The sequence below is a fragment of the Protopterus annectens genome, chromosome 4.part1, assembly GCF_019279795.1.
Source record: "Protopterus annectens isolate FY-2018-M chromosome 4.part1, PAN1.0, whole genome shotgun sequence".
NCBI classification, from domain to species: domain Eukaryota; kingdom Metazoa; phylum Chordata; order Ceratodontiformes; family Protopteridae; genus Protopterus; species Protopterus annectens.
The window spans coordinates 108513237-108538223 of record NC_056734.1 but is presented as its reverse complement, the minus strand read 5'-3'; the positions used below and the strand labels follow the sequence as shown (position 1 = coordinate 108538223).

General features: G+C 36.5%; 1 protein-coding gene across 2 annotated transcripts in view; it reads right to left on the bottom strand.

The window, feature by feature from the left end:
- The window catches only part of KLHL6 (kelch like family member 6), a 438836-nt gene that overhangs the window by 16170 nt on the left and 397679 nt on the right, over nt 1-24987 (bottom strand). For both annotated transcript variants that reach the window (XM_044070012.1, XM_044070013.1), the window contains exon 6: nt 6827-7040. In XM_044070012.1, the coding sequence (XP_043925947.1) occupies nt 6827-7040 (214 nt within the window). The remainder of the gene's footprint in view (nt 1-6826; nt 7041-24987) is intronic.

Below are 24987 nucleotides of genomic sequence, written 5' to 3'. Positions count from 1 at the left end.
TTTTCTCAGCTAGTGCCACAGAGCTTCTGACATTATGTGAGCCTGCTTGACACACCCACTTCTTAATGATTACCGGTAAAGTTTTTTAAAATGATCAGACAGGAACATCTACATCATAGTTTCTTTATTATTTACTCCTTCAGGGTCAAACTAAAACATAACAATATGTTCATACAATCATAGGAAATACAAGGCAGCTGAGTTTTGTGATCATTTATGTCTTGATAGCACCTACCCTTAGACCATGCATAATTTTTCAAGGAGTACTATGTTAATCAGGACAAGGGTGAATTTGCAAGCAGCTGCCCAAGCATCCAGTTACTGCATCAAGGAAGATATTGTATCACACTGCTTAATTTGCAGCAGGAGTCTATTCTAGAGATAGGGAAGATTCTGCATAACAAACCCATCTCTCCATGAGAAGATTTGCCTGGCTGCTTCTCAAAAATTGCCAGAGGATGTCAAAAATGAAGTTTTGAATCCCCCCTTTGGATAGAGAAGTGTTTTAGAATATGACTGTTCTGCAACTGACTTGCCATGAATAGAACTGGCCAGTATTTCTTTTTCATAAGGATCTTTTATTAAATCATCATATTAAGTAACATGAGTGCACACACATTAACAAAAAAGAAAACAAACAACATTAACATTTTCCATTGTTATGATCATGTAGTATACACATTTTCTTTTTAGCAATTTTCATTCACTCCAATAATATATAAACAGCTCAATTCCTGCCATTCCTTGAACCTTGCTCCTTTTCCTGAACGTTATTCTACATGTATTATGCTCAGAAATTCCATTTACTTCTATGTAGTTTGTTCTTTACCTTTCCTAAAGCTCTCACCTCCAGTTCTTTAAAAATAGGATGGAAATAAAAGAAAGGGAGCTATGGTTAAGAAGTAACAATAATTATTTAGAGGGAATGACAAATGTTAAAGTACTGCAGAACAGTGGGAATCTCACAGAACAAGAAGAGGAGCAACTGCAAAACGCTAAACAGAAAATAAGAGATTACCTAAGTAATATGCATGGGTTTAAAAAGACTGCTGTTAAGCAATGTTTTTTGATAAGAACACTAGAGCACAAAAACTTTTAGCACAACGTCTTTGGCAAAAGAAAGTCATCAAGCTTAGGGAGCCTACAACAAGGAAGATAACAAGAGATTGTCTAGAGGCATTAGAAATATTTCAGAAATTCTATGAAAGTCTATATAAAACAGAGAAATATGGAAATCAACAAAAGGTACAAATGGAAATGTTTCTGGAAGAATTAAATATGCCAAGGCTAGAGGTAGCTGTGGCTTAATTACTAACTGTTAGGACAGGAGGAGATGAGATAAAAATGGTGATGTATAACCAATCCACAGGAAGATCCCCAGAAATAGGTGGCATTCCTGTGTAGGTTTGGAAGTTAGGAGGGAAAAATGATAAAGATCTGGAAGGTTTTGTTTAACAGTATTTTAAGAGGAGGAGGAGGAGAAGTACCAGCATCCTGGAAGAAAGAGGTGGTATACCTAAATAGGTTAAAGACCCATCAGATCCAACTTCATATAGGCCCATTTCAATACTAAACCATGATTATAAGGTGTTTTGTCTATAATGGCTAAAAGAATGGCAAAAGTGATGCCAAAATTGGTAGATATGGATCCATGTGGTTTTATGGAGGCAACATTTCTCAGTATTAACAAAACATTGATGATCCAGTGAGAAGCAGAATGTAAGAAAATACCACTGTTGTTGGTGGGTCTTGATGCAGAGAAAACATTTGGTAGAGTAAGCTGGGACTTTATGAGTAGGACAATGGAAGCATTTGCATTCCCTGATAAAATTATAAGGTTGATTAGGAGGATATATGAGGGATTGGAGATGACAATTAAACTGGGTGGGATCCTCTCTGACAATTTCTGCTTGAGTAGAGGAACCAGGCAGGGGTATCTTATTTCCCCTTTGTTATTTGGATTATATTTAGAACTATTGGCAAAGAAAATAAGGGACTCAGAAATTCAAGGATATAATTGATATGGTAGTCAAGAAAAGCTGGCTCTATTTGTAGATGATATTGGTTTATACCTAATAAAACCAGAAAAGGACATTTCAGTGTTGTGAAACATTTTGAGACAGTTTCATATGTTTTTGGGATATAAAATTAATGAAGCTAAAACAAAGGCAATAGCTGTAAATTATATATCCACACACAAATTGGTTCAGCAATGTCTGTATTTATGGGAACATGATAAAATGAAGCACTCAGAAGTATGGATTAAAAAAAATGATTCTGGTGTGGCAGCTAAGGATATGTGGGAATGGGAAGAGACTAAATAATACAAAAAAATAAATTAAATAAATAAACAATAAAAAATACAAAAACTGAGAAATTGGAAGCTCTGTTATATGGATATGGATATCAAGATACAAGCAGTTAAATGTTTTTAGTCCCTTTAGTCTTATACACAGGTCAGGCATATTTGTATCAACCAGAGGAGAAGTTGTGGATAGCAATTAATAAAGAGCTGATGGATTTTATCTGGGAGGGGAAGACGGCAAGGGTCAAATGGGATAAGCTGAGTCTCCTAATAGAACAAGGTGGATGGGGATTACCTGATTTGAAAGGGTATTTCAGAGCTACACAGGTAAGGCTCCTATACACAGCACAAGCAAAAACCTATAATTCAAAGTGGAAAGGGAAGATGATGAAACAATGCGGAAGCTCAAGATACAAGAAGAGACTGGTATTTTGGATGTATATCTTTAAGGAGGAGAATAACAATAATCGTACAAAACATTATATTCATAAAGTGGCAGAAAGTTTTCTAAGAACTAAGCCAACAAGGAAATGGAGAAAGGAGATTCTGCTGATATGATGATTGCAGTTAGGGATACAGACAATAGGCAAGAGGAGGCTGGAATTTATTGGATAAAACTGGCAAAGGAACCAAGGTATTGGGAGCAAATAACTAGAGAGGGGAAAGGTAATACAATTAAAGACACCAAGAATTTTTTTTTGGCTATAGGTTAGAGACTGCCTTCCCTATCAAGGATTGATATCAGAGTATAGGGAAAGAGAAAGAAATGGGGAGGGTCATAAACAAAATGCCAGCACTGGTAGAGATTTTTTTTTTTTAGAATCTAAAGCAGAATTTAAAAAGGGAATAATTAGTAGACCATACAAAATATTGCATGATAACTATAAGAATCAATCAGAGGAGGCTAGACAGGATTGGGAAGAGAGACTGGATAAGCAATTCACAAAGAAACAATGGGGAAATATATGTATGTCTCCCAAATATGTAACAAAATCTAGAAGATATAGGATTTTTGCTTGCAAATTTCTATCTATGCATTTTTATACCCCAAGTAGACTCCAGAAATGTTTTCCCTAGGTAGACAGCAAGAGTTTGAGGTGTGATATGGACGAAAGATATAATTGGATTGGGAACATATTTTCTGGGAGTGTAATGAATTGGCAGACTTTAAAGATTCCTTGCAGACTACTATATCAGACATACTGGGTGAGCAAATTGATGTATCTAGGGAAATGATTTTTCTGAGCTATGATACAGAATCGGAATGGAAATAGTAAGGCCTTGCTGAGTCTAATTATGGTGGCTGCCAAAAAAAGCAATTACTAGAAAATGGAAATAAAAGTCTAAAGCAACTGTACTAGAAGTAGTGAATATAGTAACATAGATAAAAAACTGGAATTAGGATATTTAGAAAAGTGTAGGAGCAAATTACATAGAAAAAAGGGAACTGTGGGAACAATACATACAGGGGAGGAATGAGGTTTAAAGTAGGCAGGATTTAAATGACCGATGTAATGTTTGACTGACAGTGATTGGGTCTATTATAAGTGATGTATAATGTTTGCAACTAAATTATGTCAATATGGTTAGTGATGTATGCTTGCAACTAAGATTATGTCAATATGGTTTGTTTTCATTTATATAAATGTATGATTAGCTATGTCATAAGTGATAATTTAATAAAGATGTTCCTTGTTTAAAAAAAGTAGCTGATCTGATTTTCTTAACAGCTTGCATCTGACTTGATCATTCCTGATACCACACGTTATTTCTGCCTCTTCTCAATGAATTGCGCAAATCTCTAAAGTTACATTCTTTCACTCTGTGATTAAACTCAGTGAAAAAAGCATTTATTGATTACAAAACCCCTTGATTTCTAGTGAAAAATAAATGCCTTTCAAGAGAAGATTCTTTTTTGGCACACAAAATGCCTGGAGTATTTCTCTCAGTACTATTAACTTGTATATGGTTTCCTTTCTATGCCTAAAATTGTTGAATAACTTGATTCTTTCCTTGTGTATGACATGGAGGGACATTGCTCACTGGGCTTTTTCAAGTTTCTCTGTAATTTCTTTCACAGTGAAATAAAACTTCAACTTTTAAATCCACAGTTTCCAGTTTTCAGATAAGTTACCATATAGCTGAAAAATGGTCATATTTTCCATAAACATCCTTATTAAATTTTCACATATGACAAAGGCAATCTTACATTTATATAAATGAAAAACATACAAAATGATACCACTTTAGTTGCAAACAGTTTACATCATAAACACCGTCGAAACATCTGCATTTGGAAACATTATATATCACTTATAAACTTTCCAGTCATTGTCAGTTAAGCATGATATAGCTCATTCAAATCCTCCCTCTTAAACCTTGTTCTTTCTCTACATATATTGTTCCCACAATTCCATGTTTCCTATGTAGTTTGCTCCTTCCCTTTTCTAAAGTTCCCAATTCCAGTTGTTTTATCTCTTGTTACTCTATTCACTACTTCTAGTAAAGTTGGTCTAGACTTTGATTTTCATTTTCTAGTAATTGCTTTTTGGCAGCAACCCTAATTAGACTCAGCAAGGCTTTACTGTATCTACGCAATTCTGATTCTGTATTATAACTCAAAAAATTATCTTCCCAGTCAGCCCAATTTGCTCACCAAACATGTCCAAATTGAGCAGCTTGCAGGAATCTCTAAAGTCTGCCAGCTCATTACACCCCCAAAAATATGTTCCCAGGTACCTCTTTCTTTCCTGTCACACTTCCAACATTTGCTATTCACCTGAAGAAAAATTCTTTGGAGTTTACTTGGGATATAAAAAAACCTATGTAAACACTTCCAGGCAAACACCCTAAATCTTCTAGATTTTGATGCATATTTGGGAGATATACATATATACCCCACTGTCTTTTTGTGAATTGCTTATCTAATCTCTCTTCCCGATCCTTTCTAAGTGCCTCGGATTGATCCTTATAAATATCATGCAACATTTTATATGCTTTACTAATTATTCTTTTTTAACAGCAGCATCTGTTCTAGATTCTACTAAAAATTCTAACAGTGCTGGTCTTTCACTTAGGATCCCCCTATTTATTTCTCTTTGCATATACTCTGATATCAGTCCTTGATAGGGAAGGCAATCTCTAACCTGCAGTCCAAATAAATTATTGGCCTCTTCCCATTCTATTACCCTTCTCTTTCTAATTATTTGCTCCCAATACCTTGGTTTCTTTGCCAGTTTTCTCCAAAAAATTCCAGCCCCCTCTTGCCTATTATCTGTATCCCTGACCACATTCAGCCCTATCAGCAAAATCTCTTTTCTCCATTCTCATACTGGTTTGGTTCTTAGAATACTCCCTGCTATTTTATGAATATAATACTCTGTATGATTTTGATTGTTCTCCTTAAGAGTCTGCATCCAAAGTCCCAATCTCTCCTTATTTCTTGAGCTTCCTTCCTGTATCAGTATCATTCCTTTCCACTTTGAGAAAAAATGGTCACATGTTGAGCCACAAATGAAGTATTGCATTTATGTAGACTGGTGGCTCAGTAGCCTTCAGAGTGAAAATGAGAAAATGAAATTACTGTATGCGACTGACACGTGAACTGATAGTTCATTTTTTTTATAAAAATACTGTAAAATGACTTACTGGTGTTAAAAATGAGAAAAAGTAAAAACAATCATTTTCCATTAAGGTTTATATCAAAATTTAAAAATGAACTTTGCTAATATTACACATGGCAGTGATATGGCAGGGATACCATTGACAAGGAAGAAATCAAATTCTGAAGGAAATAGTTTCAGAAGTTTTAAAAACAGAGGGCAGAATGAAAGAGACAATACTTAGTGCTAAATGTAGCTTTATATCTGATATCATGTATTACATACAGTTAAGCATATAAGTAGTCAAGATGATTGAATAAAGAGGTGAGAGACGTGATACACATCCACCAGCAACTTTACTCAGAGGAACTGTGAGAAGTCACAGGGAACAGCCCCTCTGGTAGCAACTCCCTCTTAAAGTCCCTCCTACTATAACATTAATATATATATATATATATATATATATATATATATATATATATATATATATATATATATATATACACTTATATATGTGTGTGTGTGTGTGTGTGTGTATATATATATATATATATATATATATATATATAATATGTGTGTGTGTGTGTGTGTGTGTGTGTGTGTGTGTGTGTGTGTGTGTGTGTGTGTGTGTGTGTGTGTGTGTGTGTGTGTGTGTATGTACACTCATATGCTACCACACAGTCTGATTAATGTAAGTTTTAGTTTAGTAGATGTTATTAAAATAGGATGAAGTTATCAATTAAATACTCATACTCTTGTATGAAGGTGAAATATTTCAAGTAGCTTCAGTTAAAATACAGACACAGGCTAATTATACTGAGCTTGATTGGGATGCTGATGAAATATAACATTGCATCGCTTTTGTGAGAGTTAACCCTACTCCATTTTTTTTTCATCTTGTATGCTAACATTTACTTACCAACTACGTAGATATGATCCTTGAAGCTGGCTGCATTAATACACTTGGCCTCTACTGGCATATCTGCTTTCAGGCTCCACTTGTTAGCTGCTGGATCAAAGCTCTGGTTTTTATCTGTGGCCAGCTTCCCATTTGGTCCTCCACCAATCACGTACAGCCTTTTCTTACAGCTGGCTGCAGCAAATGAACTTACATTGAGTAAGAGAGGAGCTGCCTGGGTTTTCAGAGAAAACACAACAGAAAATAATATAAGCAGATGTCTGTAATATAACAACAAATATCTAAATATATGTCTGTTGGGCAGAAATTACTTAATGTTTCTCACTCTGTCTCATAGAAGCAGTATAAGCTTCTGACACATTTTCTTTGTTTTTTTTTATTTCTTATTTACAATATTGAATATATTGAGGAAAAAAGACAATATTCACTGCTTTACATTTTATGTCACTCATACAGAAGATCAGTATGATTTCATTTTTATTGTTTATTTAGTCACCTATGTATCTATCAGTCGATTTGTCTACAAATAACTATCTGTGACATGGGATTTACAACAAATATATCATAAGTAGTATAAAATAAACTTTTCTACTGTACTGAAAAATACAGACAGATTTATGCTTAAGGTGTTCCATAAGTTAATATCCTGAAAGCTGTCACTGACTTTTCGGTTGTCTGAATTTTTTTTTTTTTTTGTGAAGATTTTACTATGTGGTGAGTTTCACCACAGTAGATTGTATTATGTGAGCCAGTGGTCCACTTTTTATGGTTTTCTCCTTTTCTCCATGGAGTTCGTACATAGAATTTCAGTGGTGTGCAGGGGGGCTTTACCCACTACAAAAAATTTATTTTCTGTTTTTATATATTTTTCGGGTTCATTTTTTTAAATTAAATTTTTGGTGAATGGTGTGATGAAAAAAGGATTGTTGATAGCTTTCAGGTAAACATCTATAAGGCCTGAGGTGAAACTTGAGTTTTTTAAGACACTATTTTTTAATAGACTGGCAAATCAAGACATTATGAAGTGTGGATTTTGTCATATACTTCATTAACCAGGTTGTTCTATGTGGTTTAGGCCCATTTTCAATGGGGGCCAAGGAGCATTCTCTAGATTAGATACTTTCTCAAAAGTATGCACTAGGCAAGTAGAGACTTAGGGAAGTGAACCTAGGACTACAGAAAGAAGCTGCTTTAGCAACTTATAGCCTTAATCATCTGCACTAAACTGTCACATTCAAGGATGCATTAGTTTTCTTGAATCATTTGTCTTTAAAAGCACCAAAACAGTATTAGACTCCTGCTGCCAGACAAATGCAATTTTTAAACACTGATCATTTATTTGTTTAATAAATTTACGGCAAAAGTACATTAAGGGGAAGCACATGCATTTTCTATTTCAAATAAACAGACAGCAGTGGGTACAAGTTGCAAGTCACTGTGACAGTAACACAGGTGTTTTGCAGCACTAAAAAGAAGAAAAAAGTGCATGTACAGTATGACAACATATTCAGAAACTGGGAGTAAAGCCTCTAAAAGCAACAAAGTCCTATAAATGAATTTCTAAACAGTGCCTTCTGTTGCTTTATCTGTTTCTAGTTGCAGTTATCCTAGATGCATATGCGCCCTTCTGCCAGATTAGAATCCCATTGTAAATAACACTGTTACCCAATGTTACCTATTCAGCAATTCCATGTAAGAACACTGTGGCACAAAGGGAGCCAAAGTCAAGGTGACACTGAATAGTGTTTTACTGTCCAGCAGTATTGCAATACTCAGATCTTTGCATACTTCTAACCATGGCCACACTAAGTGCAAGAATGTATCTGGATGTAGACATGGTGAATCCATAATTAGCCACTCATACATGCAGGATTACAGCATGGCTTCCCAACTGCTTACCTATATGTTGCTGTGGGATGTTCTGCAAGCAGCTTCTCATTCAGGATTTTACAGAATGGTTCATTCTACCGCAATTAGTGGATTTTTCATATTTCCTTACTACACTGTGACTGTGGAGTTGGTACATATAATTTAGGGGGTGTAGTGTGTGCATGTTGGGATGTACTGTGGTGGTGGTGCTGCGGTAGCATTGTCGCCTCACAGTAAGACGTCCTGTTCGATTTTCAGCTAGAGCGTCTTCTGTCTGGAGACATGCGTGAATGGGCGTACCTTCGTTGAAGGTTGTGCGTCAGGGCTGGCAACTCGGCATGTAAAAATCTACTGCCAATCATTAGCGGACTGGCGTTCCGCTGTGGCGACCCCTAACCGGGAAAAGACGAAAGACACAACAAAAAGGGTGTGCATGTTGTGGGACTTGATCCTTGCAAAAAAAAGTTATGTTTTTTTATAGTTTTTAAATTAAATACATTTTTCTGATGTTGAAAATGTAGTAAAGTATAATTTGTCATAGAGACTATTAATCAAACACAGGGAAATCCCTCCCAATAATATGCAAGTCATTCATGTCCTACTAACCTATGGGCTAGAAAGAAGACTTTCCTACCAGTAGTGGTATACAGAAAGCAAAAAAGGCTCAGTTGCAAAGTCCATAAACTATGGCTGGACCCATACAATAGCTGGTTGCTTAGCAATTTACTGTTTGCTAGCTACATTCCCTGGAATGCATACCCAAGTTCTCCTAATGTTACTGTAACTGATTCTGAAGTGCAAGCCTAGAATAACATTTGAAGCATTAAATGAAACTCTATGAAGAAACTGGAAAACAATGCTTTTATCATATAAAGTTTCATAGTTTATTATTAGAGTCATATACTATCACAGAGTGCAGGTTATTTTATTCCATGTATGAAGTTTATATCTCTCACACATTCATCTAATCTTTCCTTCAAAGTATATAATGATAATGCAATTTATATTTCCATAGGTAGGCTGTATCATGACTAAGGCATATTTTGTGATATGTAATAGCCCCTTTTCTTAGCGTTGCTTCTATATATTGTATGCATAGGGCTCCTTGGACATTTTGACCTCTTCTTCTTCTTTCGGCTTTTTCCTGGTTAGGGGTCGCCACAGCGGAACACCTTGTCCGCACATTGATTGGCAGTGGAGTTTTACGGTGTCGAGTTGCCAGCCCGACGCCCAACCTTCCACAGAAGGCACACTCACATGCACACCTAGGGCCAATTTAGAGTGTCCAATCCACCTGCAGCATGTCTTTGGGATGTGGGAGGAAACCGGAGCACCCGGAGGAAACCCACGCGACCACAGGGAGGACATGCAGACTCCGCACAGAAGGCACCCCAGCTGAGAATCGAACTGGAGAACCTCTTGCTGTGAGGCGGCAATGCTAACCACTGCACCACCGTGGCCGCCCCCTTGGACATTTTGACTAATTAAGGTTAATTCTAGGTTGTTTCGTAAATGAATATTATGAACTGGTTTATAGGCAAGACATGGGTTTCCCTTATATTTCTATATCTTAAACTAAAAAAACACAGGTTTTTTAATCTTTTACTTCTTCTTCTTCTTCTTTTGGCTGCTCCCATTACGGGTCACCACAGCAGATCAACTGTTTCCATTTCTTCCTGTCCTCTGCATCTTGCTCTGTCACACTAACCACCTGCATGTCCTCTCTAACCATATCCATAAACCTTAGGTGGATGAGTTTAAATACTTGGGATCAACAGTTCAGAGTAATGGTGAGTGTGGAAGAGAGGTGAAGAAGAGAGTACGGGCAGGATGGAGTGGGTGGAGAAGAGTGTCAGGAGTGATTTGTAACAGACGAGTACCAGTAAGAGTGAAAGGGAAGGTCTACAAGAGGGTAGTGAGACCAGCTATGTTATATGGGTTGGAGACAGTGGCATTGACAAAAGGCAGGAGTCAGAGCTGGATGTGGCAGAGTTAAAGATGTTAAGATGTGCACTGAGTGTGACAAGGGTGGACAGGATTAGGAATAAGTATATTAGAGAATCAGCCCAGGTTGGAAGGTTGGGAGACAAAGCCAGAGAGGCAAGGTTACATTGGTTTAGACAGGTGCTGAGGAGGGATGCATAGTATATTGGGAAAAAGATGCTAAGGATGAAGCTGCCAGGTAACAGCAAAAGAGGAAGGCCTAAGATAAGGTTTATGGATGTGGTCAGAGAGGACATGCAGGTGGTTGGTGTGACAGAGCAAGATGCAGAGGACAGGAAGAAATGGAAACAGATGATCCGCTTTGGCGACCCCTAATGGGAGCAGCCGAAAGAAGAAGATCACCTGGCCTTCCCTTCTCATTATTGCTACTTTTTAAGACATTAATCAGTATCAGTTCATTAGATTATGATAATAATGTCATATTTATCTTGATCTTCTATACAATATGAAGTTTTATATTGTATGCTTTTAGTTATGAAAAACTGGCGTGGATCAAATTACTAACCTTAATAAAACATGTTTTTTTTGGTGGCATTTTTTGACATTTTTATTTTGGTTACTCTCCAAAAATAAACTCTAAAGGAACACAAAAGGGTAAAAAACACTAAACACTGAAAACCCTTTTGTGGAAATAAGCTGTTAAATACCGCAATGGTTTTAAGTGCTTTCGTTATTTAATGTCATTAGAACTTTATCAGAAAACCATATTAACAATAAGTCCAAGTATAAATACCCACATATGACATGATGTTTGCTGGTTTAAAACATTCTCATTCAATCAAAGATACCATTTAATTAATAACTTATATATATTTAAAAGAACAGGGTACAATAATAAACCAAATATTAAAGCAAATGAATGCAATAAATACAAGAAATATTAAACTCTAAATTAGTTTACTTTATAGTATACACTTCATATTTATACTTTCATTTAACCCAGGATCTTTATCTGCCTGGAGTAAAACCTGCCATTTAACTTTTTTGCTCTCAAGTACATTATTAAACCCTTCCACAAATAATTTCTGATCCACTGCTTCTAAAACAAAAAAAGAACATTTTGTAAAATGAATACATTGCGATGCATGCTTAATAAAAGCATTGTTGTAATCCTTCTTTGTAATTTCGGTACAGTGTTCATAAATTCTTTCTGATTACATTCTTATGGTCTTCCCAACACAGAAATTCGTACAGCTGCTGCAGTTGACTAGATAAACCACACCTTCGGTTTTGCAATTATAAAATTACCTGGCTACAATATTTTTTTTATTTAAATGTGGAAAATGAACACTATGAGTTTCATGTATATATCTACAATATTTACAATTTTGGCAAGAAAACGTTCCTACTTTACCTGAACTTACACCTTAAAGACTCCCATTATATGTTTCCAACATGTCTTTTAAATTAAAACATCTTATGTAAATAAACTTGGGCTGATTGCTTAGAGCATTTGTTACATCCTGATTCCCTAAAATAACTTTCCAGTTATTTCTCAAAATGTCTTGTATCTCTTTAGAGTCTATACTGATAGGAATTGGAAAAGTACGGTCAGATCACCAGAGTGGTTTTCTTTCACTTTTGGGACAAAGCCATTGAGTAATATGGAGGTAAAGTTGCTATTCCTAGCATAAACTATTTAATCTTTAATGTGATTTAATCTGTTAATAGGATAGTATCTAGTTACAAATGTATTGACAAGAGCATCCAACTCATCTAAAAAATAGTAATCATTGCTTATTAATCTACTAAGTTTAATGGCCTGTCCTCGGAATATATTCCACTTCTTGAAAGGGGGATGTCAGATCTTGTAATCCAAGTAATTGTTAGTGAAAGTTTTCTTACAATGTAACCTACTCTCAAAACATTGGTTTCTTATATCCATCCTAATGTTGACGTCCAAAAAATTAACTTTTTTCACCAAAATCACTAATAATGAAAGATAACCAATTGATACTCTCATTAACACTGTGGATAAAGGAAACAAACTGATCATAACTGCCTGTCAAGATGAAAAATAAATCATCTATATATCTTTTATAGAAATGAACACACTGGTAAAGAGGTAAATTAATTAAAGGAGTGCTCTCCCACTGTGAAGCTACGTGAAGGCTGCCAGCCTAGCCAGACAGAATTTTGTTGATAATTCTGTCATTTGTAAATATTAATATAAGCCACAGGCTTGTTCTCTTAAATGGAAGAAAATGCTGTTAGATGTTGAACTGCAAAAATGTAACAACAGTGCACTCTGCTATAACAAAGTTGATAAGTCAATTCTTTGATATCAAAACTCGGAGCCGAGATGTCTAGATAAAGGCATTCTGCCTATTGTTTTGAGGCCAGAGTTAATGGCTAGAATTTATGCATATATTTTTTTTTATTGCTCAGGCTTTCTGACCAGCTGCAAGATCAAAAGGGCTATTAACCTCTGAGAGTCTGTCAGCCTAGGAACCAGAAAGAAATGATGTAATTTGAAATGAATCAGTGGTACTGTGTTATCAATTTAAGGACAGACAGAATGGGGACATTTGAGCATTTTGTCTTGAGAACACCCAACTCACCACTCTGCCTGTGTTCTATATGTAAGTTTATTTTACAACTGTGTTTTCTCTTAGATATAGCTAGGAAATGGGAAGATTAGACTAGTTTGTTTTTTCTGTGATGTCAGAACTTTACTACTGTATTATTTTAAACATTTCTCTGTGATCTTTGAACTCTTGACTAGCACTGTGTAGTAAGAAGTATTGTCTTGTGTTTTTATTATTTATTATTAAATATTTTTAAACCTTTCAACTGTGGCTGTTTTGTGTAGAGATGATTTAAGCTCTAGAGTACATTGCATGTATATAGTGATACTGGACAAGTCACCCCAAATAAGCCTTGACTGTTCAGTTGCACTTACCATATGGATAATAATATTGCACTGTATAATTGGACACCCTTTCATAAGGGCCTTTTGGTAGCTGATAAATATTAGTGGGTGGTGGCAGTGATTTCTACCGTATAGTCTGGGTAAACGGGGCACAGCTGGAGAACCTGTGCCAGCCTTCCCCAGGAGTGGCTGTGTGGTTGCATATAACTCTTATCTCAATGTGTGTGTGTCAGCTACTTGGGCAGGGACATGAGGCACTGGTTGGACAGAGAGGGTGTTGGAGGTTTTAGCTTGCCCATTAGGCTGAGATCTGGACCCTATAGCTGTGCCAGTGGGGAGTCTTATTGGGGATCTGGAGAGAAAGGGAGAAACCAGCCCCAAACTGACTGTGATCTCTGTGTGCTCTTAAGGAAAATTATTCTTTACTGTGTGTGTATTTATTATCCTTTCCCTGTATGGACGCCCCTCACTGGTGTTAGTGGTGAGGCTTGAGGCCCCTTGATTGCTGGGTCAGTGCACAGGTATCACACCCACCAACAAAGAACTAAACTGGCAAAGGCCAGAGACATTTTAGCCCCCATAGCTACTCAGAAATTTGCTGATAAATACCATTTTCAAATACAAATAAACTGTTAATTAATACTATGCCTAATAATAAATAAATGGTGTTAATATGTACATTATCAAACTGAATAAATTTACTTAGATAATTTCTAACAAATTCCATGCCCAAAACGTGATTGATAACAGTGAATAAGGAAACAACATCAATTGTTGCTAAAACTGTTTCATTCACTTGAAACTGATAATTCTTTAATAAATCTAAGGAAACCCAAGAATCTTTGAGATAAAACTCAGTGTTCTGGGTAATAGGATTTAATAAGCTATCCAAGTGGTAAACTATAGTTACTGTTTTGTTGTAAGGTGTGGTCTAAAAGGGGGATTCTTTTCATCTTTATGGATTTTGGGAATTCTGAAGATCTTTCCTAGCTGTGATTGGTCCATACAAAGGAACTCATATAAACCATACTTAATATATCCTTGGTTGAGTAAATCAAATAACATCAGATCCACTTTTTTGTAACTATCCCTAACAAAAGTTTTACTTTTTTATAACTGTGGGAATCAGTGAGCATAACATTCATAGAGTTCCTATAATCATTGTGTTCCATAATGACTAATCTGTTCCCTTTATCAGCTTTCATAAATCTGGCTTCGTCTAATCAATGCAACTGCATTAATGCCTCTAACTCTAAATAACTTAAGTTATAGAATTTATTTGGTTTACTACTAAGCAACTTATGAAAATCAGTTTCACAGAGAATGGAAAAAAACATTTAAAGTGGACAGTAAAAAGGGGTTAAGGGTACTTGGTTTACGAAAATTTCCAGCATTGTACTTGAAGACCCCCTTGTAAGATATACTGTAAATTCAATTTTCTTATACACAGCTTTAAATCAATAACTAAATCAATAAAATTAGTCCTTTTAGCCGGAATAAATGTGACCCCCTTTGCTAGCAATTTCAACTGAGTATCAGAAAAAAATTAAAGTATTAAGATTGTAAATTTGCCAGGTTGGAGCTAATGATATTGCCCTGACCCCTCCCCCCCAGAAGAATGTAATCCCTTGGTTTGATCCTTCAGTCTCACTGTTAGTGTATTTGAGATAAAATGATTAGCTGCTTTACTACTGCCTCCTATGTCACTGCTGCAGTGGTTAACATAGGCAACCGCATTTTCATCACTAACACCAGCTCCAGGATCAAGGACATTACTGCCAAATGGTGGAAAATATTCATCATTAAAAGGAGGAATATTAAACTGCCCTTGGCCTCTATTGGGGGTAGAAAAAGGAGGCCCAATTTTATTACTGTAGGAGCTCTTGGTATGCACTACTAGTAGAATAAGCTATACTGTATTATTTAGTACTGTGTTTAAACTAGCTAATTTCTCTTTGCTCTGTTCTACAGTTGTTGTAATGTTATACCTATTTCAGATTTGTATTCAATGTTGTATTTGCATATTTTTTTATTTTTTATTTTTTGTGGAGCTTTTCTCCCTGGCCTCTGTTGAAAATGGAGTACTAGCCCAATTGGACCCCCCGGTAAACAAATATCAAATAAATAAATAAATAAATAAACTAAATAAATGAATAAAAACTTGTTTGTGCACAACATCAGTCTTATTAGAATTGTGTTTATTAAGATGTTTCAACACTTCTATTCCAGCTCTATTGTATAGTTCAACTAGTTCTTTGTAAATGGTGTCCTCAGTGCAAATCCCATTAGGGAACTTGTAAAACCTAAGTCCCAATGGAATTTGTCCCAGCTCAACACATCTTTCAAGATAAAAAATGGTCATACTCCAATGTTTTTAATTTAAATAACTTATGTTCAAGTTCGTATGTAGAAGCTTTTCAATTCAGAACGTTTGCAGTCGCTGAAATGATTTCCACAGTTCCAACATTAGAGATGGTACCAAGAAATTGATTAACAGGTGGAATACTTAGAAAATCTTCTTGAATAAAACCTGCATGGAGTTTGCATGTTTGAGCAGTGAACAGCAGTGCTAATTACATATTCATGCTGCACACTGCATTTAAATGCAAACAAGTGTGGTTTTGTGGCCAACATTAGTGTTGCTGGCCAGGAAACCATGTAAGGGAACATGGATAGGAAACCTGGTTACCTCAGAGCAAAGAAGGTTAGTGGGATTGTACGGAATGCCACAGTGATTACAAGGCTTAAGATATAGTTATGTATATGGTCCAAACACAGTACAGGGCATTGTATACAGTGCAGAGTATTGTAAAATACAAATCCAGGCATTCCTTACAAAAGTTGTTTAAATGATCTGTAATGGTACATGGACTGCCATGTAAAATAAACAGCCAGGGGGAAGTGTATGTACTGAATAGTGATACAGAGATGAATTGTAGGGATGAACACAGGGAAAGAGAACAGATGAAACATCCTAATGTACAGCAGATGAGGGCATGTCAATGGAAGACAGTTGTAGCAGGAATACCAATCACATATCAATATGGTACAGTATGGACTGCACAGTGAAAATGTGTATCATGTGACTGTCACACAAGGTGACATAACAATGGAGAAGATGTCTTTGTGAGATAAGCATCCTTACATGAACAATGCAGAGGGCATCTACCAGGGATGTTACATACAATCGGGGGAGGGTGCATATTGTGAAGCTGTGCAAATTGATTTGACTAAATATGAGTGTAATCTCAGCAGAGGTCTTCAACAAGTGAAACACAGTTACAGACTCATGGACAACAGTAAACGCACACCTAATCATGGATGATATCAGAATAATACCACCAGTAATCCTATGTCTCTGACATAACATATGTGATTCTGAGTGATCAGAGATGGTTCTGCACAAACACACTTGTGCAACTATTATGACATGTCAGAAATCTATGATGGTAATCAAGCACACTATTCTGACACTGTAACATTTGCTGGATGTGTTAGGACGGACACTGCTATACCTGTATGTGACATTATGATCAATACAGGCTAGTTGATTGGTGTGTATGGCATATATATATATATATATATATATATATATATATATATATATATATATATATATATATACATATTTATATATATATATATATATATATATATATATATATATATATATATATATGTCTACTTTGAAACATCTAAAACCCATAACATCTAATTTCATAACACTGAGACCAGAACATCTAAAACTCAAAACATCTAAATCCCATAACATCAAATTTCATAATATCTAACACTAAAAATCACAAGAAAATAACATCCCCTCCACATGGAACGACATCAAACTACCAAACACACTTTTTACTACATTTCTGAAGGGAGGCAAGCCCCCCTGGACCCCCCACACTCCCCATAAATTAAATATACCAACTCCAAGATCGCACTACAGTGGGAAAAAGTTAATTTCCTAACCCCACCTTATCAAACCCCCCTGCAGAAATGTAGTAAAAAGTGTGTTTGGTAGTTTGGTGCCATTATATGTCATTATATGTGGAGAGGATGTTATTTTCATGTGATTTGTATTGTTGGATGTTATGAAATTCAGTGTTATGGGTCTTACATGTTTTGGGTTTTAGATGTTCTGGTCTCAATGTTATGAAATTAGATGTTATGGGTTTTAGATGTTTTGAAGGGGACCCTATATATATATATATATTCACTTTATAATCCCGAAATCCTGAAATATCGAATTTCAGAATTTCGAGATCATAAAGCCAAAACCTGACAATTCCGAAACCCCAGAAGCGCGAAATTTAAATGGTGAACACTAATCTAACCATACACCACACACACATACACGCAGCTTCCCCAACACACAAACACTCAAACCTGCACTACACACAAGCAAGGGGAGCAAGCCTCCCTGCACCCCCCATGTGTGGGGCTGCGCCCCCCCTTAAATATACTAATTCCATGGTTGCACTACACAGACAAACACACAAAACACCACCATACAAGCTACAGTCCCTTCGCGCACACAGATCACAGTAACCAAACACACTAATACACACTAATACACACTAAAGCTCCTGACCAAAACCCTTAAACATAAATACTTACCTGAACTTCCAGCTATCTCTTCACACAGTGCAACACTAGAAGCGCTACTTCAAAATCTCCGTAGTTCGGGATTTTGAAATTCGCGCTTCTGGGGTTTCGAACTTTTGAGCTTTCGGCTTTATAATCTCGGGAGTCTGAAATTCGGTAGATATATATATATATATATATATATATATATATATATATATATATATATATATATATATATATATATATATATATATATATGTATATATATATATATATATATATATATATATATATATATATATACGCACACACACACACACACACACACACACACACACACACATATATAGCTATATATACACACACACACACACACACACACACACACACACACACACACACACACACATATATATATATATATATATATATATATATATATATATATAGCTATATACACACATATCTATATATGTATATATATATATATATATATATATATATATATATATATATATATATATATATATATACATACATATATACATACATCAGTTGCTTTTCATCTTGGTTTGGATTTATATATATATATATGGGTCTACTTCATATGACCTAAATTTCATATGATCAAAATTAATTTGACTGAGACCAAATGACCTATGCTTCATTTGACCTAAATTTCATTTGACCTTAAACTCATTTCACTGACAATGAGCACTGGCAGTCTGTAGAGCACTGTAAGGCAAGTAAAAGGTATATGCGCTGTTCCCCACTATAGTGCAACTCTGGAGTTAGAATATATGGTTAAGGGGGTGTGGGGTTGGTAGCCCCCCACCTAGTTTGATTATATATTCTGTGGTTTGATTTTATATTGTTCAGTAAAACTGAACTTTGTGGGGGGCTGCGCCCCCAACTATATATTCTAACTCCAGGGTCGCACTACAGTTTAACTGATTATCTTCTTTTTGAGCCCAGATGATACTGGGTTTGAATCCAGGTGCATCTAATACATTTAAATAAATAGTGATAATGCAGTGACATTATTCTTTACAGTATATTCAGTATGTGTTACTGTATGTTGACCTAGCACAGCAGGGTTAAGAGGCATTGCACGAGGGTAACTGCAGCATTGTAAAGCTGGTCACTGGTGCGAGATGCCAAACTCTGCACAAACAGAGAGGCCAAAAAGTGAAGGGATCCATTGCTTTTTCTGGTACTTATGTGTGCTGTGTGTGATTTTAATTTTGGTGTTTAGATGTGGTAGTAGGAAATTGGTGAAATGGAGAGCAAGCAGTGGGAAGAACAAAAGGAAAGAAATACTGGAATGTGCAGGAGGGAGGTAGGAAAGAACCATAGCTATCCATTTCTTTAACAGTGTAAACAGAAAATATGTACAGAATTTTAACTGAATTTGGACTGTCACCTCCACAAAGTGGGGTGACAACAATGAAATCATGTTGTATAGCCAATTGGACCAAATCAAGTGTGTCAAGAAGACACGTGCAAAATGGAGAGCTATGTATGGGATGATTGATATATATATATATATTTTTTTTGGGGGGGGTGCCTTTATTTTTTTAAATTCTGTAAGGGATGAATGTTGGGTAAGGGACACTGGTATTTCTGGGTCAGGTAAGTTGGGTAGGTGAGGAAACAAATGCAAACAAACAAGACAAGACACAGGGATGGTGAGGGGCACAAAAGGTTTGGGGACACCATGACTGGGGTGAGGGAGGGGACAGTGCACGCTCATGCCCATCAAACACGGAGACAGAGGGAATATAGTCCTCACCCACTGGACTGTCATCACTGTCCCCTTACTCTGCTGGGTGCTGAAGTGCTTGACATCTTCTCCTCCTATGTACCATAAAGGAGAGCAGCCTCTCCATCTGGTGTAGGCATACACCAATGGTATGGTGCACAACCCTACGCACCAACCCTGGCATCTCCTGACAGGTGATGAAATCCCCACCTCCGAAAGTACTCCCAGAGAGTACCACAGTACCAGCTGCCAGGGCAGTGCTACCTGAAGGTACAGGTAGTACAAGGGCAGCAGAGGCAGTGCTGCCAGGTTGGGTCCCAGATTTGTTGGTGCTCGGTGCTGGATCCAGTGGAGCAGGGGCAGACTGACCAACTGGGGCTGGCCTACCTCACTGTACTGTGAAGCCTTTAGTGATTTTTTACAGATGGATGACATGGGATATTTTGATGACACATAATAGAAAATAAATAAAAGAGAAAAGGGTTGGGGTGAGAAAAAAATGAGATAAAATGAGTACCATAATATGTGATATACAATGTATTATCACAATTATGCAACTATTTTATCTGAACTATTATATTTAAGTATACATCCCATCAGCTACAAACTATAGTTATGGATCACTTAAAGTAATCCTTGTTGGGAGGGTGGCCTAATGGTTAAGGTGTTTGCCTTACAAACACAAGGTGCAGGGTTTGAGTCTCACAAGGGATAATCGGCTAGGCTTAAAATGGCTCGCAAGGGCAGTTAGCTTAGTACTAACCTATGAACCTATGAACCTATGCAATGTGCATATATTGCACATATGCTTGGTCCAAGTATACTGATTGCAGTTAACAACAGGGCATTTATGACACTTGTATAGAGTTTAATTTATGTAATATTATGAAGGAAATGCAGTATTGTATAATTGCTGCTCATGATATTTGAACCCCAAACCTGACTACAGTCTTACACTTGACTCCTAAAATTGGTTTGTGCTTCAGACTTGTGCAAGTCTTGCTTTTACAGTTAGGATATGTACTTTGCTACTACTGTATAGAATACCAAAAATCTACCATTAACTGTTAAACTAACAAAAGGAACCTGCACAAAAGTTACTTGTAAAAAATCAAAAAAGTGCAGAAATACGAAGAGGTTTGACCACTTGAATATATCCAAAGCATTTATTGTAGCTGTTAAACCTACAATAATACTTCTGTTGTGCTGTATACATACCATGTGCTTCCATCAGTCTCTCCAGACATTCAGTATGAGCCTGATGATTCAACCCTATGTCGGCATTAACTGTGAAAAGCAAAGAAAAGAACAGAAGTGCAGTATGCATACCAGTCTTGCCTATATTTAGCTTTAGATGTATTAAAATTATCTTTATTACCCTACTTACCAAACTGTGGGATGTCACCAGTTTGAAATTCAGTCATGCACATTTGGCTGTGGTGCTTTACCAGGTGTCCAATGAATATCTTGGGAATCTTCCCCTCTAATATCAGACATGTCTAATACCAAATGTAGGGTAATGGCAACTAATGATTTCCCGCCAATTACTGTTATTGCATTTACTGGCACTGCGCAAACCCGAGAAATTATGCCAACTGCGTTTGTGCAATATTAAGCAGAGAGCAACAGTGCCAAGCAGGGAGGAAAGCAGTTTTTGAAACTGGAAGGCTAATCTTACACTTGACAGAAGTTTGAGGGGTGTCTGCTGCTGTAGGATGGAAATAAATGTTTAAAATTGGAAGATAACTGTTAGGTGAGTTAACTTTGCAGACATGCACTGGGGGCATTAATTTCATGACTGAGACATTTTTGTTTTGGCATTACACACTGATAAAACTAATTTTTAAAATGTGGGATTCAAACCTATGCATAAAAAACAAAACATTTTCTTCCACAGAAGTGAGTTTCCATCTTTACCACAGAAGTAGTGATGCTCAGACATAGTCATGAATCATTTATAAATACAGCTGACTGTTTGAGGTGTTAACCTAGTATGTATGTGACCTGACAAGGTTCTTGTATATAGATTCAGTTATGTATGTATCTTATTTAAGTGGGAAGGCCATCCAAGTCCAGATAGCAGAATTATACTTGCAGAAATATAGTAGACAGTATACCCTCAGTCATACATTTGAAAACACAATAAGGCTGTCTTGTCCCTCATACATATAATTCATATAAGCTCCACTATCTAAATGTTATAAGTGATATTGAATATAAGGGGAAATGGAACAATAGTAAAATGTCTGGAATGTCCTGTATTAGAAACCAGGACCATGTATATGACAGTCCTAGAATTACACCTATTGCTACAAGAATGTTGAAATGACTCTTGTATATTTTTCTGTTCATTGCTATAAAGTGGACTGTCACGACTTTAAAAAGTATGTTGCAATCCCTGTATTAGAACCCTTTTCCATCTGTATTGCAGCTCTACACTTACACCTGCTGCCACAGGAGTAGTTACATGATGGTTCCATAATGTCCTAGTCATTCTTAAGTTCTATGTGTTAACTGCCATGCAACATCGCTTAGCTTGTTTGCACAGTACCCAACAGAATTAATTGAATGTATCCATTTTCAGTTATTGACTGGCTGCATCTTGTCTGCAGATGTTTGATGGAGGCAGTTGTTGGGGAAACTTGCTATCTGCAGTGCAATGTTGCTTAGCAGCATTGTGCAATGGAAAACAAACATTGCAAAAATGTATCCTTTTTTTGACCTTTACAATTTTACAGATGCTCTGTTTTCAGTTGTTCTGTTTGCTTCCTGTGTGGGCCACTAGTCTGGGTTTTTGCACTGTTAAGTGCAATGAAAATGAGATAAGCAAAGCTAAACCTGACATTCAATGTTTCTCAATTTCCCTGTTTGCACTAAGTGGTGCACTGTGCAAACACTGCAAATAAAAAAGGGAAATGTAGTTGAAATTAAGAAAAGTAATCTTTGAAATAAATACTACATCATGTTTGTTGGTACACATGAAATATTTTTACACAGGTCTGGATTTGAACTCTTACTCCAATGTACCTTCAGAACACAGTAAGGGTACCTTATCCCTTTTTGCTACACCAATAGCTTTGCAGCAGGAAACTGAAATCATTCTGCATACAACCAAATGCAGCAACATTCACAGTACTAACAAGCCATATGACAGTTATTTGTACATGTATGAACTTCAGATGTAGTGCACTGAGTGATCAATAAGCATTTATGACTGTCGCTTGCAAAAATTCAGCTCTGTCTTTTCCCTCTGTGTTTGTTGCTCATTCTTATCTTATTTGTGGAGTAATCTGAAACATGTAGTCTGTAAGGCATTTTATATCATTGTTCTTAAAATGTGTGAGGATATTAAGTGGCAATAATATACAGTTGTCAACAAAAGAAGGGGAGGTTGGATGTTAATGAACAGAAACTATGAATTGTGTGCTGCTTACTTATATTTCAAACCTGATAAAATTACTTCTACACTTTGTAAGTCTAGCCTGGCTGACAAACCCACTGGAGGTAGGGCAGTCTGCATTGCTGTTGTGTTTCCCTTCTTTATACCAGCAATCATTCACAGTTGGAATCCATTAACAACAAACACTGAGGGAGTACCTGCACTATATTTACATCCACTACACGGAGCCAGGTATTTGGGATTCAGCAATTCTAACGAGTTTACACCTGATTTCTATCTTCACCATGCTCACTGCCCTGAATCTACACCATAAAAAGGCAACCATGTTGCTAGAGAACCTGAAGGTAAGGAGACTTGTTTATGTGGAGAACACAGACGAGGCAATTACTTTGGGATATATCTGCATAGCAGACTACTGACATTGAGAAAATGTGCTTGCATTTTTCAGCTATAAAATGCATATACTGAAATGTCACTAACAAAACTCTGTATATATATATATATATATATATATATATATATATATATATATATATATATATATATACATTAGCAAATGCTATTTTTATCTGCATGCATTACTTAGACGTGTACTGATAGCATGGGCGTGTTTGTCAGGGCATTTCACTTTCTCAGATGAACAGCCTTATTAACTAATGTCACAACTGTTTTTCTGTGTACACTCTTCTATTGTTATTTCTGTGAAATAGTAAATGTTCTATATTGTTAATGACACAGGGGTGTTAGCCTTCTAGAATGAACCATATACACCTCTAGGGGAATGCTAGCTACAGACAGACATGACTGGCAATAGCTTTAAATGAATGTTCTGTGTTAAATCTGTACACATGTTTCAGGGGTAGTTCATTTGACAGCAATTTTAGCATTTCACTGATGGTCTGTTAGCAAAATGTGTCATTTGCCTGCTCTTGTGGGGGTGGAAGAGCAAAGCTGTATTTCTGGTTTGGCACAAAGATATGTTGCTGTTGTTACTCTCCTTGTTTTGCATCCAGCCTTGCTTTGTGTGTGAAAGGAACATGTTACAACCACATGATTCCTGTTTTTTTTATATTTCAGTATTGTGACTGTTTTATGTTTCGCCAGTGTGTAACACTGAAATGCTACCTTTTCTGTTTTATCTGGAAACATGACTTTTTTAGTTATGTGATACTTGTATGTATTATCTTTCTTTTGTGTTTTAGGACAGCTAGGACTATGGCACCCAGGCATCACAATCCCCAAAAAACATCATTCAGTGACCCTGATAATCAGGTCATTGTGGAAGCTTTTAGGTGACATGGTGCCTTTCTGCTTGAAAGGAGGCATGGAGATATGTCAGACAGAATGCAAATTTGGCAGCAGATGGTTGCTGATGTGAATGCAGTAGGTGGTCACAGCAGGACATATGATCAGGTGCTCCATAGCCCCACTGACGTGATCTCATCTGCATGGAGGAGAGCAGCAGCAGTGGCCCATGATCAGATGGGTACTGGGGGCATGCTACACACCACCAGCTAATGAAGAGTTCCTGTCCAATGTCAGGGATCCGGACAGCTCCCAAGATAGTGCAGAACAGCGTGTCCTTGACATTGTTGCTACTGCTTCAGGGACAAGAAGTATGTCCCAGGAGGAGCTTTCAGGTAGGCTTATGTATCTCAATTGTTAAA